Genomic DNA, 17,460 nt, shown 5'->3' on the forward strand with positions numbered 1-17,460 from the left:
GGTAGTGACTCAAATTTGGCTCTTCTCTCTGAATGGACTTCACCGTCTCATCTGAGGCACAATCCAAATTTATCTGTGCATTTCTAAAATGCAGTTTATTCTACTGTTGGGCTTTTGAAAATGTAACAGTGCTTAATATTTCTTTAATTTATTTTTTCACAGCTCTGGCTAATCTTGTGTCATTGCATGCTTCTCATTTTCAAGTCTGAAATATGAGAAAAATAAGTTACTCGATGTGTAACACATCCACACTACTCACTTTTGAGGGGTTTTTTTTGAAGCCTAATGGGAAGAGAGTAAAAAAAGTTTTGCTTTTATCTGAAGAGTAAATCATCCTTTTGTAAATACATATGTTCAACTGTACTTACAGAAGAGAAAGCTGGTTCATTCGTCTTATTAAGGCATTCTTCTTATTAACCAGCATGAACCACTCCTGCATCATAGCTTCTTCTTCTTCTGTGTTTCTTCCTGCAATCAAGAGAACTTCATTACTTCTGTGACATTTCACAAATTGAGGTACATATTTTCACTTCAGGTGTTGGAGTATCAGTTGCCAGTATCACTGAGCATGACAATGCATATTCTCAAATGGTAAAAATATCGTATGACTGCAAAGTCCTGCCTGGTTTATAAATAAATCTTTGAAAGCAGCCCTCCTCCATGATACACTGTACTGTTATTTATCATGCTGACCCTAAATAAATACCTTTTACAAGGACTTGTATTTTAAATTCTCCCAAATGAACTATACGATTGCAATGCTTCCAGTGAACAACCCTCACTGCTAAAAGATGTCTGGTCATCACCAAACACAAAAACAATCCCTGTAGGCAAGATCCACTCCACCCATGCAAACCCAGCACAGCCAGGATGATGTGGCAGGGATCAAAGTAGCTGCAGAGGAGATGCTAATCCTGAACTCTTGGCTAAGGTGTGGGCACCTGCTCAGCTTCTGTGCTCATGGCCACTCTTCCAGATGAGTTGGAAAGAGCTGCTCCTCTCCTCAACCTGCAACCAAAGGGAGCATCTGCACAAATACAAATACTCTTGGGATCCAGGTACCCAAGGGTCCCATGCGTGTAAGCATGGACTAGCAGCACCCCTTCCCCTAGCCGCCATCCATCCCAGGCAGGATCAGGATCAGGACTCTTCATAGCCTACCTGCAGGCAGTGCTAAGCTCTACCACACTCTCTAAGGCTCTGTGTCACCACCCTTGCACCAAGAGCAAAAGGCAGATGAGCATCCAGAAGGCTCTGGCCGTGCTTTCCATGTAGCAGGGCTGCTCAGGGACTGAGCTGAGCTCAGGGACTCGGAGAAAGTCCTTTGTGGAGGCTGTGCTTCCATGGAAACCTGCCATTCTCATCCCTCATGCTGAGGTGAAGAGCAAAGGCTATATGGTCCTCACTGAATTATGAAACTCATACATTTCACAGGGTTAAAATGAATCTAGGAATAAACTTGGAATAAAGGCAAAGGAGCATGAGCTTGGTCAATTGAGTTTGTTTCCCAGCTTTGATAGTGCTTCACTGGGAGAGTGTGGGTAGATGTCTGAGTTTAAGCACTTCATGTGCAATATGTCAATAACCACCTGTACTGATCCTGCAAGGGTGCTGAAAGTTAATTCTTTGGTGTTTGCAAAGGGGTTTGAAATCTCATGCAAAGTGCTGCACACTTGGGGATGCTACCTTATTAACTTAAACCATAGGATCCCTAGTCGCAGAGAAACCTTTTCTAGCATGTGGAGCTGGAAAGACACCAGAAAAACATTGTTTTGCCCTAAACCAAAGCATTCAGTTTCTGGATGGGTGTATTGCAGATGCTCACCACATGCATGTTCACACCCCAATGCCACAACAGTGTGCAAGCCCAGACCTACATGGACAATCTCACCCTCACCAGGCTGTGAGCCTCCTGCCTGCAAGGGAAGTTTTCCAGCCTTCTCCAAACTCTTTGATTCTGTCTGCCATGGCCATGAGACATCCACACAGGAAAAGAGGATGAACAGGGAAGTGGGTCAGCTTGAGGTGGAACTGGTGGACCCACACAGTAAGAAAAAGTTACATGTGGCATGCTCTCCTTTCTGATAGGAGACATCCACCCATATCCACTTATCTGCCTGGAAAGTGCCTGGTCAATGAAATTTCCTGGAACGCTGCTTTTAGGGCCACAATTTGCTAGCAGCGAGACAGGAAGGACAAAGCATCCCAAAGCCCGGATGGACCCACAGTGCTTTCCAAGCAAAAGCAGCAGGGCCCAGCCCCTGGGCAATAGAGCAACGAAAGAAGAAATCTGATATGTAAAAACGCACTCCCCCAATATCTCCACCTCAGGTTTTGTGCATAAAATATCACACCATGGCATTTACAATATTCAGCAGTTCAGTACACTTTGCTGGTAAGTTACAGATCAAAGGCCTTGCTGCTGTACTGGTCGATCTAACAGGATCTGCTTTTGGAAGTAGATAATAATCAGTACTACCAGCCTTTTGTTGAAATGCACCAAGTAGTTGAAACTTATTCAGGGGAGAGGTCAAGAAGAAGGGACTTTTTTTGCCTTTTTTTTTTTTTTTTTTTGTTGTTGTTGTTGAAAAATGACCAGTCTATTCTGTAATGCATGAGATTTTTTACTAGCAATGTGGCAAAGTTCTCACAACCAAACATCCGTGGCTACAGTAACATTTCAATCAATTTGTTAGTTTTGGGAGGGACTGGGATGTCTGGCTGAATGATTATAAATAAATACAAGCCCTAGCTGCATTTGATTTTGTAAGCCTTGAAAAAGAAATGGGAGAAATAAATGTCTCCAAAGTGTTTGGCTCAATGGTGGATCTGACTTGGTCAACTTTCATGCCATGCACTTTCAGGTTAGGAACACAGACTTCAGATATAATCTTCTTTCTATTAATGCATTCCTCCTAAACACAGTTAGTTGCAACATATAATGAGAAAAGACCTGGGTAAAGCTTGGAGCTGTTGTGCCAGATCTGCACAGGTGCCTATTTTAATATATCCGTGCTGACACCAAAGCACATGCAATTTCCATAGAATGGGCTGGTTTAGAAGTGAATTAACAAAGTCTTGATTGTTTTTACAGAATTAAGATCTGTTTTAGTATTCGCTTTGGACCCATGTGATGCCCTGACATCGGTCATGTGATATCGGCTGCGATAGGCACAAATCCCCGGGCAGCAACAAAAGAAGAAAGAGCAAAAAAGAAAAAGCTGAGAAAAAGCTTGCAATTTGGAAAAAGGCCAATTTTACCCCGGCGAAGGCCTTTTTGATCAGTGAAATGACACATGTGTGCAATATTAATAGTAGTCGATGCTGATATTTTATTTGTTGACTGTCAGCTTTTAAATTCTTGTGCACAGAACTGAAACAAATTCTACCCTGGCAAGCAAAATAAAGATGAACTCCCATATATAAGAAATTTAAATAACTCCTCACCAAATACACTAGCATTAGAGCATTACTTCATTTTTTTTACTTGATGAAAGGATGCACATGAAACACTTCCAACCAGGAAAAACTGAGTCTTCTTACTGCAGCAATACTGCAAGCTAAACTCACATTTACAATTTCTAAATAAAAAATTTAGAAAAAGCCTTTCTTCAATATGGTTTCACTCTGTAAAACTCAAGCTGCTGCTGGGGTGGTTGTTGTTTCCACTTTCCGAGTGTAAAACAAGTATTTAATTGACTTACTACAAATGCTTGAAAATTTAAATTGGGAAAGTATCTGTGTTGTTCGTGGGGAAAAACTCCCCAACAAATGGTACAGATTATTTAAATGAAGCAAAAAACCCATGCTGGAGAACAAATCGATCCCTCACATGCAAACCCCTTATCTAAGCCAGTACAAGATGCTGAAAATCTATAAATAGCCCACAGATCTTAAACTTAAATTTTTTCCATAATACATGCATTACACTATTGTTTTTGATAAACAACAACAACAAAACCCTTTTAAAGCTAGTAAGTTGGACCATTACAAATTAATCCTGACTTTAATAACTGGTTAAAGACCCCTTCAGCTTTATAAGTAACAAAAAATATTAAAGCCTGTGATCACAGCGAGCTTTTCTCATTTCTCCTCTAACCATTTGTTATTTAATCCAATACTAGTAATCCAATTTGTCCATCAGACTTTTAAAGGGCAGAATGCAACTTCTCCAGCTTAGACACTTTTCAAAGTACAATATATTTTTCAAATGAATGCTGGATGTTTCATTTTTTCCCCAACTGTTCCTAGCTCTAATGTATGAGGAAAAAAAGAACAAGATGAACATTGTTCGTACTGATTAAGTAAGAGCTCATTAAAGAGCTGTCAGTGCTGTACTTTGAATATGCATGAAGCATATAATCAGATCTAGTACCGTCACTAGAGGAGAATACGGTAAGTACAAAGGATTGATTTAATTACTTAGAGTGGGCTGTGGTGGTAAAGCAGTCTTGTTAGCGCAGAAAGAAAAGGAGGTTGTATTCTGGCACGGTTAGGGGAAAAAGGCAGTTTTAGCTTCTGCCACAATACCTAATCTCAGGATAAAGCACTTTACATTGTAGCTTAAAATGAAGACTGCCAGTTTTCTAAAAAGACCAGAATTCATCTTATCTTGTTTAACCTCATCTGGTTAACTATCTAGCAGAACATATTTATTCTCTTTAACACGTAATTATGCTTATACCTTTTTATCCTATAGTTCAATAATGACTTCTGAAAACAGTCTTCAAATAAGAGCGGGTTGTGCTGCAAACATCATATGCATGCAAACTGCTCGGTAAGAGATTTGAAAAATGCAGCACCAGAAACTCAGATGAAACAGTGAGTACACACGCCTTTATGTGAAAAGTCAATACAGTTTTTAATGTCGGACTTTAACCTGAGGAGGCTTCTGGCAGGGTTTCTCTCATTTGTTTTCTTTTTCCCCTCTTCCTTTCTGCTTTCTGCCTCCTCCCCCCCCCCCCCCCCCCCCCCTTTTCTTTTTTTCTTTTTTTTAATTAATTCATTCTTGTTTTATTCTTCCTCTAGGAATCCAAGGGAATTCTCTCACATCAACTCCCAGTGCCATTTTCTAATTTCATTGTCGGGCTTGAGTGGTGAAGGATGCGTGGTCTATTCTTCTCTTCACTTGACATCTACCAGAACCCTCCTCAATGATTAGGAATGAGCCCAACACCAAGCCTCAAATAGCACAAGACATTAAATTCTGCCCTCAGATATGAGAAGCTCCTACTGGCTTCTGAGTTGCGACCCCAAGCTGTAATAGCTTCTGCTCAGAATTCAATAGAGGCTGCAGTATAAAGTTTGGTAATTTTGTCCCTCACTGGAACAAATTTTAGTGATAGCCAAAGTACTGATAGTGAGAATTTTAATAATAGCAAAAAAAACCAAACCCAAACCAAACAAACCACAACCCCAAATCCCTTTCCCTTCTCCTGTGGCTCATCACACATATTTCTGATTGTTATATGAAATCAACATGAGTCAATTTTCTTCTACAATACTCAAGAAGCACAGTAACAAACACATTACCATCTTCTCAGAACAATATAAGCAACTTAATATAAGCTTATTTTAATGTTCTACAGCTTCCTGGCAGTCTTTTACAAACACATCCTCCTTCATATTCTTCTGGATTTACAAATGGATTTTTGTTTACACTGTAAGCTAATGATATCTTAAATTATTTAAATAAGAAGCATTTTGACAAACGTCTCTTCTGAATCAATTTGAAAGAGCAATTTTTTTTCCTTTTCTGCGGAAAGTACTTTCAAACTCAGCCAGCTCCCAGTGTACCTAGGTACCATTAGACCCATTATTTTTAAGCCATTTGGGCAGCTAGGTATTAGATAAACCCAGTATGGATTAACATAGTAAACCTGTACATCGCTAAGAAAACAGAGAAGAAGGTACTACAAAACACCGAGAATACCACTTAAAAGGAAGAAAAAGCAACAACATGCAGGGACAAGATTAGTTTACAGTATAAATGTATGAATACAGTAACTCCTCTACACTTTATACCATCATAAATCTGTCAAGATAAGACAATAGATTAATATTTTTTTAAAATCCTTAAATGTAAATGTATTTAGCTGTTGTGCAAAAATGAATTACAACCTGTAGAGGATAAATAATAAAGGGTTTACAGCAGCATCCCAAACCAGCCCATTCAGTCTGGCAAGAAATAACAGGTTTACAGAAATCACTCTGTATGCTGTCTTAAGCAGTAATTGTTTTTAAATTTTATTTGCACTGTGCGTAGTGTGTGTGCCATGGTGTCACGGTTAAACACAGAACCCTTCCCATGTCTCCCCATTTACCTCAACAGAACTACATGAAAAACAACCTACTTAAGACAGAGCCCATTCTTCATCCATTTGCTGATGTTTACCCACAGTTTTAAAATAGAATAGAAGAAGCTTTCTTCACTCAACACACTTGGGTGAAGAGGCCAGCAGGAGAATGCCAGTGCATGGGAACTGGAGCGGGGCAAATAACAACAAAAACTGGCCGACTTCGCTCTGCTCCTCTTTCTGGGCTATTTTGTAGTTGACAGAAGCTTGGTGACTACTGAGAGCTGTTCAAATGCCAGTGAATTCCACAAATTTAACAGGAAGGTCTTTTGAAAACATACCCCACTGTCTTTATTTGTCTGCTTTAAAAAAAAAAAAAAGTTGCATTCGCCCAATCATAGGGACGAGTTTTTACAAGTTTCTGTATTAGGAGCAAGTGGACAGATTGGCTTGTTTACCTGAAGGAGAACATGAATGGCAAAGAAAGAATAGTTCTAGGATGTGTCTCATCTTGTCTCATAAGAACCTGGGGAAATTCACTGAAATTGAAGGTGGCGTGTTTAACACCGATAAAAAGAATGATCTTTCCTCAAAGCCTCATCATTTTCTGGTAGAACTCGTCGCCACAAGGCAATGTTGAAACTAAGAGCTCAGCAAGAATTAAAACCAGGCTGGATGTTGAATATGGAAAGGCAAAGCTGTAGCAATAAATATTCAAATAAACAAACAAAAAACCATGGGAGGTAGGAACTGGATCCTCCTGCTTTAGGACACAAGCTAACCTTTAATTTTTAGAGGTTAAATTAAATGTTCCCTGGGGCCAGGTTAGACTGTGATGGCCCCTGCACAGATTCTTGCCCCAGCCTGAGTTCAACCCACACCTGTCCGACTACAGTAGAGTGTTCTGGACCAGACTGTGGGGCTGATCTGCTGTGGCCATTACAGTTTCACTGAAAGGGAACATGGGAAGGGATGAGAAACAGCGCCGGGTATTTTAGCTGACCAACCTCACATTGCTAACAAAGGCTGGTGGAAGGTCTCAAATGCTTCCAAGTAAGCAGCAGACTTCCCACTGATTTTAATAGTCTTCTCATCTTGCTCACTATGAGCAGCTTATGCACAGATGAGCTCTTGTTTTTAATGTGAGTTACTGAATTCAACAAACACTTAAGCAGAAAAGCCTATATTTACAACAAATATTTTTTGTAAAGGAGAGTTACACGAGACCTACTGCAAAATGCCTCTGACACAACTGAAAGCTACAGTGAAAATTTTTAAATTACGAGTGGTCAACAGTTTTTCACTGAGTGAAACTCAGGCATCCCAAAAGAGACACATTTTTTTGAAAAATCACCCTCCTTTGCTTTCAGAGGGCTACCTTTGGTAGAAAATCTGAGAATTTTGGATAGAATATTTTTTCCAAGTAATCTGTGTCAAAACAGAACCTGCAACAGACACCTGACAGCACGAGTAGATGGGCTGCTCCACCCTGAGCTTTAGGACTCCCATTTGAGATTACCACGCCCAGCTTTCTCCCAGAATATTTCCTCCTTTCAGAGCAGGAAGACCTCCTCAGTTATTAAAAAACACTGAAAATGAACAAGAAGAGCCAGCAACAGATAAGCAGGTGGAGTTGTTGTTTAGATGACACTGGAGAAGTGGTAGCTAGCAGAAGAAAGCCTAGCACAAGTTTTTGAGTCTGAGCTGGATGGGAAAATGCCTAGGAACATTAGAAAGGCAAATTCATGGCCAGTAACTTGCTGTCTGAGAGCAGTTGAGAAGGAGACATTGATGTCCACACAATGGAGTCTCATAAAGGTAGGAATCAACTGCCAAGAATCTGCCAGGCAGAGCTACATTGCAGTGCATTGTCTGACTATTTCAGCCCCCAAATACAGTAACCCTAATGAAATGGAGCTGCCACCAAGGAAATGCCTTTATCACAAGCACACATCAAATTAGTTCAACATCAAGCAGAAGACTTATAATTTTCTTTGGTTTCTGAAACATAAAAAAAATCAGAGAGGCTATTTAAAACTTTGAGAGCTTTGTAAACAGAAGGTCGGGGTTCTGACCACATCTCGGCACGTGTGGGGATTTATTTACCTGCAGTGGGACTGACTCACAGGAAGACAAACATTTGTGGCTTACAATCTGGTCAGCCTAAAATTATCACAGGACAGAAGCTTCCACAAAAAGACAAATTGTGGAAGATAAAACCTGCAAGACCATTGATTTTCTCTACATGATGAGTCAACACAGCAGCCAGTAGAAAAAACAGAAAACCAACCAGAATAGAATGCCTGGACTGGATAAAGATTATGAATATATTTTTAGTACGGGACCATCAATCCAGACCAAGAAACTTTGACCCCCAAAATTCAGGCAACAAGAGGTGAGATTCTACTGAAACACCTGGAGACTCCTGTAAGAAAGTGATGCCTAAAGGACAAGTGCCTGTAGGGAATCCTAGCACTGGGTAAAACCAACACTTGTGCTTCATCTACCTCTGGTACTCTATGCACCTAAATTTTCTCAAAAAGTACAATTTCAGAAGAAATTTCAGCCCAGGAAAACGTGCACTATGGACTGATACACTCAAACTTTTGAAATGATAAAAAAAAGGTAGATTGCGCTTGGAAATCCAGCAAAAGAGGGATGATGGTATGGCAGATGAATTATTTCATGTGCAGATTTACAAGCAGAGCTGGGTGTTTTGTCATGAGTGACAGTAATTTCTGTAACTATTACAGCTTGTAACTACTCCTTAGAACAGTTTACTACTCATTTATGTGACAAGTGATAGCTGGGTAAGACACTGAAGTGAGAAGCCATTTACCTAAAGTCACTGGAGTGTGGTCTACTAGGTAGCATATTATTCCATTTTTACCAAGTGTTGCCTTACTTCCTTCAGAACATATTCTCCTGGAGCTGGAAAAGGGTAGTCGACATTATAAAGTTACTTCTTTGATGGACAGGTATGAATTTAACCTAAGCAACTGCCTGAAGTGAGATGATGATGGCACTAAATGTGACCTTGTATCTGTGTTAATGAAAATGTGCACTCTTAGTGGGAGCTGGCAGGTTTGTACTTCTGGGATCCAAACCAGGGCTAACTGGGTGAGTTCAGCTAGGCTGAGGTGTCCCAAGGCCCCACAGCTTCCAGTTTTAACAGAAAAGGTGGTTTTGGTGGTAAATGGGAGAAACCCAAGAAAAAACAGCTCTGCAGCTCTGCAGCTCTGCAGACTGCAGTGGCACCGTGGGCCAGGAGCCTCGGGGTGACCAAGGGGCCTTTCTCCTCGCCTTCGTTTTGCAGCAAACACTGATTGTAGAGAAAGCTAACTCCAGGCACAAAGCCAAACACTATGCCTACCACATGAAAGAGCATTTATACTGCAACACCACAAAGAAAGATGGAAATCAGCTAAAAGAAGCAAGTGTCTGTTGGGTCTTGTAAGACTTTTGGAAGGCTTGCAAGCCTATTCATAGCGCCTAGGGCTCTCCCAGAGTAGTCTCCTGCTATGCGGGCAGTGCTCTACTTGGACTCTCTTCTTCAAGCTGGCATCAACCTGTTGACAGGTTCTTTGAAGGCAATGATGAGGCTACAAAAGCCAGGGAAGTGCGTGGAGAGGAGGTTCATTTATCACTCAGTCCCTCCAACCAATGGGATTCTGGGTTACTTGGAGAAAAAAAAATGGTCAATGCTGCTGAGACACTTTAATGATTTGATGAGTTTGGCCTGGGAAGGCTGAAACGCACACTGCCCACGTTTGGTCTTGGAAAGGCCGTCTCCTGGGAACTTTTGCCTACCAATGCACAGACCTAAGACTGAAGAGATGGGGCAAATTAGAGACAAAATCTGAGGTTTGTTTTGTGGAAGCTTCTCAGCTGTAGAAACAGTGGGTAATTGGAAAAGTATGGCCAGACAGTACTCCTTCACCAAAGGCAAGTCTGTTTTGCAGGAACTGTTAATGGGAAGAGACCAACGGATTTTGGAATGAGTTTGCCAATAAGATATTGTGGAGGCAACATGGCAGAAGGGAAACTGGAGAGAGGCTGATAAACCTCAAGAACTCAAGATGTTCTCAATCGCTCATAAGATGCATGATTCTGGCAACTATAAATTGTATACACGGGCAGAAATTTGTGTATGTGTTGTGATCTGGGCCCCGAAGAGTCCTGTCAGAAAATCAGCTCGCTGATGTGCCAGTTTCTTTGCATTAACAAACTCTCATGAATGACTTTGCACTGCGTGTCTTTGCAGGCATCTCCACAGAGCTCTGCAGGCCCCAGGTCACCCAAGTCACACTTGGATGCAACAGAGAGGCACAGTTACCATATTGTGAATGAGACCTCGATCATGGAGTCACTGCATTTCTTTCAGCCAGGGTTTTGGTAGCTGTCAAAGCTCCCATTACCACAACCCTGGCAGCAAGTTCACGTTTCTATACAATGGAGAGAGACACACTGCAAAAAATGCTTTAGAATATCCCTTTGCTTTCAAAAAAAGCAGGAACTACCAAGGCATAGTTTTGTGAACTGTTACCATGTTAGAGTAAAAAAAAATCTTTTGCTCATGTCAAAAACTTTTCCTTCCATCCAACACAAACTGCTATCAGTAATATCCTTCCAGCCTCCTAGTTGTTAGGTATTTCCAATAGAGAAGTTTCAAAAACCAGCATCAACAGGGACCCAAACCAGTATCACATATGTAGCATTCACATACCTAGAATTTCTTTGAAATGCTTTCACTCACTTCTTATACTATATGTAAAAAGATAAGCATCAAAAATGTTGCTTTCAGTGATACTTTTACATTTTCTATCTTGCCAGGAAGGCTGTTGTTATACTACTCTTGCTCTGCTTTGGGATGTGCACCTTTGTCTTTCACAACGTGGCTGGTCAACTCATTACTGTCTTGTGGTTCGGCAAGTTCTCGGTTCACCTGAGATTAATTACACTGACCCAAGCACAACAGTAGTGCAGGAAAGTAAGGCCAAAAACTGCTATAAAACTTTTGGCGTTACTGATTTGTTCTTCCTCATTTAGGCAAGATATGAAATATATGAAAACACCATGATTTTTATTTTTTTCTCCTTATGTACATGCACAGATATTTTTCATACTGTCTGCTTGCAAGCTTGAAGAGGTAACAAAATCAATTTTTAAATTCATCTCTCAGGCAAAACTGAACATTCATCATTTTCCTCCCCAAGCCCTGACACTGTTGAATACAAATCTGCATTTGCTTTTGGGAATCCCAAAGAGAATTGTGAATTCAATTGGTTTTGAAATTTGGCTTAGGGAATAGGATGTCTCCTCCTAACTCACCCCTCCCTACTCTAGCGCAGATTTCTCTTGCAGACTGGGCGACTCCAGTAAGGAGCATTCAAGATGGTATAATACAGGCTGGTAAATACAGCTCGATAATCAGGGTTGTGAAGGGGCAGAGCATACAAGGGATTTATTTTTTGATAGTGAATCTATACACATATACATCATCAAGCCCCCATTGAGAAGCAGACCACTCCAAGTGATTAATACAGCTAAAGGGGGCAAATAAGAGATCAATGACAAAAATCACCTGGTAAAAAAAAAGTAAAAGGTGGTGCATTTAATGGGCTTTTACTTTGCATGTGAAACAATACCAAGAAACCTGTATTTTAGCACTTGTGCTCAACAAGCACTCTAAAGTATGTCAGGATGAGAACAGAAACCCATCCTTTCTAATAATCTTTTGACAAAAGCTAAAAGACATCATCCTATTAACTAGTGATCTCAACTGCTAATGCGGAGTACTTCCTGGTGTCTTTTATGTAGAATGCCGCTATTAAAAAACCACTAAACATTCACTGTGAACAACACAGAATCATTCATCTTTTATCAGCATCTCTTGTTAGAGGAGTATGAGAGGGGCTGAAGGTGTCATTGATATTATAGAGCGGAAATTAATCAGAAATTTTTCTCATATTTTCCTCATCACACTCATTTACTTTTGTACAAATTTCCCCCTGCTAAAAAGTTCATACCCAGCCCCCTGTTGTACGCTTTTAAGTTGAGAATATTCAACGAGTGCGTCAACTGAAAGGCACCAGGTCCCAACACAAAAAGCATTCGAAATTCTCATTTAGTTGTCTTTATTTTGCTAGCGCCATGTGGTCCTTGAAGATGTAGAAAACACGGGAAGCCGAGTAAAGATCAGAGCAAGCTCATTAGCATTCTGACAAAATTGGAGTGGTGGAGATGTATAGTTTGCCTAGTTTGTCGTTTTGAAAGCTACCGGTGGTAAGCTTTCTATTTCATTGTGCTTTTGTCTTTTTTTGGGGTTTTCAACGCAGCGGGGTGGTTGTTAGCCTAGGTTTTCACGGTGCATTGTGGGAACCTTGCCTCACATTCAGCCTATATAGTATCATTTGAGTTCAAGTAAAAAAAAAAAAAGAAAAAAAAAAGTATTTTTTTCCTATTTATTTCATAATCACCTATGCTAATGTGTAATTGTCATCTGGCTGTCAAAGCCCATCCTGCCTGACACCTGATTTATAAAATCAAAAAACCCTCAAAGCCCCCCAAAATTACCAAACAAAATAAAGTCTGAGCTGTGTTTAAAAATAAAAACCTTTTAAACATGCTCCTAGTTTTCTTCAAAAGACAAGATAAGAAGAAATTAATTTAAATTCCACTGTTTACAATAAACTAGAAATGAATTTGAGACAGATCCAGTTGATTAGAATTCAAAAGAGACTCTGTATAACAGCCTCAATTCTATTTCAGAGCCTCTTGAAGGGAAGATGGGTTTATGCTCCAGAATTATGTAAATAATGAATTACCTCTTAGAAGACCTATAGAAGTTATTTCTCTGGTCATTTTTTTTTTTTAAACATAATGCTCACTTTGAAGGGCTAAAAGGGCTACATTAATGCTGCTATTCGACATGAACATTTCCAAGTTGCAATGAAATGGATAAAGGTCTTTTTGGATGAATTTATCTGCTAAATCCTTGTGGTTGCCCTCCTATCTCGGATGATGACCCAAAAGAATGTCAACAGCTCATTTCCCAGAGAGCTGGGAAGAGTCACTACACAAGCCATAATCTGCACGTTCTCAAAGAACCGTTTCAAACATTACATTTCACAAGCTGTTTAAAGAGATTTTTTTTCCCCTCTCATCTTCACTCTCCTACCAATACTTTGGACATCAGTGCCTTGGAAATGAGTGCTTTAACAAAGTTGAAACGTGACTTTTACGTATTGTGTTGGTGGGTCGGGCATACACACGTGCTCGTGCACGCACCGTGCAACATGTGAGTGCCCATGGGTTCCCACATGCTTCCCATCCACATCACCAAATTCCAGCCATGCTGTAGCAGGAACAAGGCTAAAAATACATCAAGTCACCCCTAATTTACCCATCGGATGGATTTTCTTTTAATATAATGTGTGCCATGCTGCCAAATCACAGATATCCTTTTAGTAGGAAAGAATAAAACCCAGCTTGGAAGGAGATACAATGGATCTAGGTTTGGAATACAGTAAATTTCACAATGGAGTGCAGACTCAAGATATCTTTACTTAGCAAGGGGGAAAGGAAAAATATTGAGGGAAAGAGATGCTTTATAGAAAACCTTCAAAATTCTTTCTTTTTGTTATGCATTTGGACAGCATCATTATCTCTACTGTCAAAACAGCCTGAGAGCTGCAGGCAGCCTCTGCTGAGCAATAAAAGCAAATGGTCAGGGCAAAGAGGTCTTTAAAAACAAACAAAAAAGAATCACAAGAAGGTAACTGCCTGAAAACAGAAAGTTCTGAGATTCCCATGGGGATTGACAGATCTTAATTTTTCTATCATATTTATAATCTAATATCACTCTATGCCTCTCATTTCACTTGTGTGTAATACAAGAAATTTCATCACAGGAGATGTTGCTACATTTGAGCTATGTGAGGAACTATAATTCCCCCCAAATAAAAACAACACTCTAACCCTTAGAATTAAATAGCAGTTTAATTCTCAACAAAAGGCAGAATTTTGTCAGCTCTCAGATGCTACCTTTATTTCAAATCTCCATTTAAACATTTAAATATTTAAACCTTTTCACTTGGGTTCCAACTCCCAGCAGAGGCAAATAACCTGGAGACTATTATCTGCACAACAGTAAGGGCGACCGAATTATTTTCTATACTTTGCCATGTGCTTATAGCTGCAAAATTATTTATCTCCTTCACTGCATTCTACTACGAAAGTTCCCTCCAGAAGAATCGCCGGGACCAGCCATATCAAATTAGAGGGCAGTCAGGAGTGTCTAAGTCCAGCTTTAAAACAAATATCATAACAATTACTTAGCCATATGGAAAATAGGGTATGCCTTTCCTGAAAGCTTTTATATATTTTCTATCTCAAATTTCAACTTCATTAGAAACTACTTCTGACTAGCAAGCTGCAAGATTGCAAAATATCTAACTGTTAACCCACCATGAAGAGACTCTTTTGAATGGCAGAACTTTTCCAAGATGCAAATGAACAATAATCTAATTTTTAGAGTAAATTAACTGAAGGATTCATTTTAATATGTTTCAAAGTCTCTAAAATGAAGTGGCAGTTGCAGGCTCTGCAATACACACACATGTGCACTCATGCTCATGTACATAGACTGACACGGCACCCCCACTACACCCAGCTTCCATCCTCAGGAGAACCCACATTGTATTTATGTTTAGGTTCTTATGACTTAAAGGCCAGATGTTTCACAAATGACCAACAATTGGAGGTTAGAATAAATTAATGACTGATTTCTGAGCTTTGATGGAATTAAGCATACTTCTTTTCTCAATGTGCCATGTGAATGTTTGCCTGTTCAACTTTTTTTTTCTTTTTTTTTTCTTTTTTTTTTTTTTTTTTTTTGACAAGTGAGGCCACCCGGCAGAAAACAACTGATGCAAAACCCAGGAGTAATCCCTCTGTTTAGTTCAACACTGTGGTTAGCCTTAACACTGCCTCTATTATCCAATGGATTTAGAGAAACTTTCATTTATTTGTTGGCCTCAGTCTTCCAACTTCGTTGCCTTCTTTAAAGGACCCAAGACCCATTCCTATGTAAATACATTTGCATAGGGCCACAATGAAACTTTCTGGGGCTGGGATTAAACTCGCAGAACTAGATAGCTGTGCTGTGCATATTTGTGATCTTCATGTAAGTACTTTCCCAAATACATATGAGTGAATGAAGCCGATGTCCACTCTGGCTACAGGAATGCCTGGAGTTTAAACAAATGCCCCATCGAAAACTACAGAGCAAAGCCCCGAAGGCTGAAGCAAGCAGCAGAAACGACACCCAAATGTGAAAGCACAATATATGTCAAATGAAAAAAAAGCCCTTTTCAGTTATGAGCTGCTAAAATCAGCACATTACTTGCTGCAAAATGTCCTCTCCTCTCCCAGCTTGTTCTGGTAGGACAACAGCATCCCTGGTGTAAAAGTGATGATTCACAGCAACTTGCTTTTCCCTTTTTTTTTCTTGCTGCCTCTGTTTATACAGAGTACCTAGGGTATATTGCATTATTATAAACTGTACTCAATACAGCCTTCTTCCAGCCAAGGCAAATATAAAGTTTGCATCCAGCAAGTCTATTAGGAAACAGCACCCGGATTAATCCCTGCAATTACCACCCTCAAAAAACGCTAGTGGACACTCCATGCAATTTTGCCATTCCCACAGACAAAATGCCAATACCTTTAGGTTTATGTTCTGTAAGGGAGGCTCGATGGACCTACTGCACAACTAAGGAGAGGTTTTGTAATTTCACTGGCTCTGATGACTGTGGGCCAGGAATTGCAACTGAATATATCCTTCTGGTATGCATTTAAGGAGATAACACCTCCTTCCAGGGCTTGCTAAACACAGCTATGTAATTCCTTGTTTTGCTGTGCATTTTGCTCTTATCAAGCCTAAAAAGCTTTGTATACCTAACTTAAAAAAATTATTATTATAGCATCATTAAAGTACACAACTACAATGATTAAAAAAAAGAAACCAAACATATCAAACTTAATCACATGCAAAAATACCCTAGCTACTAGAAAATGACTGCCATAACCGGCAGGATGTAAGTGAAGACACTGTCACAAATCATAACCCAATTCTGATTTACGCTGTATTTTCCTCATTCCCGATTGTATGGCGAACCCATGTAAATACCATATACAAACCCAATTTCTCTCGTTGGACTAAGCACATCAATACAAAAGCAAATGAACTACCAAAGTGCCCTAATTAACAATTTTGCAAGTGAATGCAGACATCAGTGCCACACTGCAGCCATTAAAGTCTATCCCTTGCCATATCTGTTTCTGTTAACATTTCAATAGACCAATTAAATGACCTTTCCCCCCTCAAACTCAATTAAGCTATTTGAACATCAATTGATAACTTACCATGTATTTATGCAAAATGTGCAAGCAAGAGATTCATTTTTTTCAATCCTAATGATGTTTTGAAGAAGAGAAAACTATCTAAACTATCCTGTCCTGGTATTCCATGGAGAGGGGTACAGGGACGGGATTGCCTCCCAGGGGAGCCTGGTGGGCACGGTGGCATTGTGGCAGGCAGTTTGGAGAAAGCAGGTGTGAGGCAGATATTCTTCTTCCCTGCCATTTGGTCCCTACCAGGCAGCTGTCTTGGGAGGCCAAAAGAAAGCAGAGACAGCCATCTCTTTCAGCTTGTTGGAGTATCACGTCCTGGGTCACAGCCAGCACACTGGTAGGTGCCACAGGGTCACATCAGCCAACTTGTGGATATCCCGAATTGTTTCTTTTCTCCTCTGTTTTTCCCCCTCTTTTTGTTTTTGTCTCGAGTTCTTACCTCTCGCTGTGCAGTAGAAAGGGGTGCCCAACACACACACACACACACACACCTTTCCAGTATGCCAGGGGAGGTGTGACATTGGAGTGGAGCCTGCAGCCCCACGTTAAAAGAGGTGATTTGCTGACATTTGCATTTTCCCAAGGGGCTCCATACACTATGGATCTGTTTGTCACAAATTCAGGGGATTTGATAGGAAGGAGGTCAGTGTCTCCTGTTTAAGAGCTGGCCTTTGCTTCTCTGCACAGGTAAGCAGTTCCCCCCACAATTGGTAGATAGGGACTAAAAGCCAGGGGATTTATCTAAAAT

General features: G+C 40.2%; 1 protein-coding gene across 15 annotated transcripts in view; it reads right to left on the minus strand.

Moving 5' to 3' along the window:
* The window catches only part of EHBP1 (EH domain binding protein 1), a 207,348-nt gene that overhangs the window by 8,827 nt on the left and 181,061 nt on the right, over positions 1-17,460 (minus strand). For all 15 annotated transcript variants that reach the window (XM_038133307.1, XM_038133314.1, XM_038133303.1 and 12 more), the window contains one exon: positions 369-468. In XM_038133307.1, the coding sequence (XP_037989235.1) occupies positions 369-468 (100 nt within the window). The remainder of the gene's footprint in view (positions 1-368; positions 469-17,460) is intronic.

The sequence above is a fragment of the Motacilla alba genome, chromosome 3 (assembly GCF_015832195.1).
Source record: "Motacilla alba alba isolate MOTALB_02 chromosome 3, Motacilla_alba_V1.0_pri, whole genome shotgun sequence".
NCBI classification, from domain to species: Eukaryota; Metazoa; Chordata; class Aves; order Passeriformes; family Motacillidae; genus Motacilla; species Motacilla alba.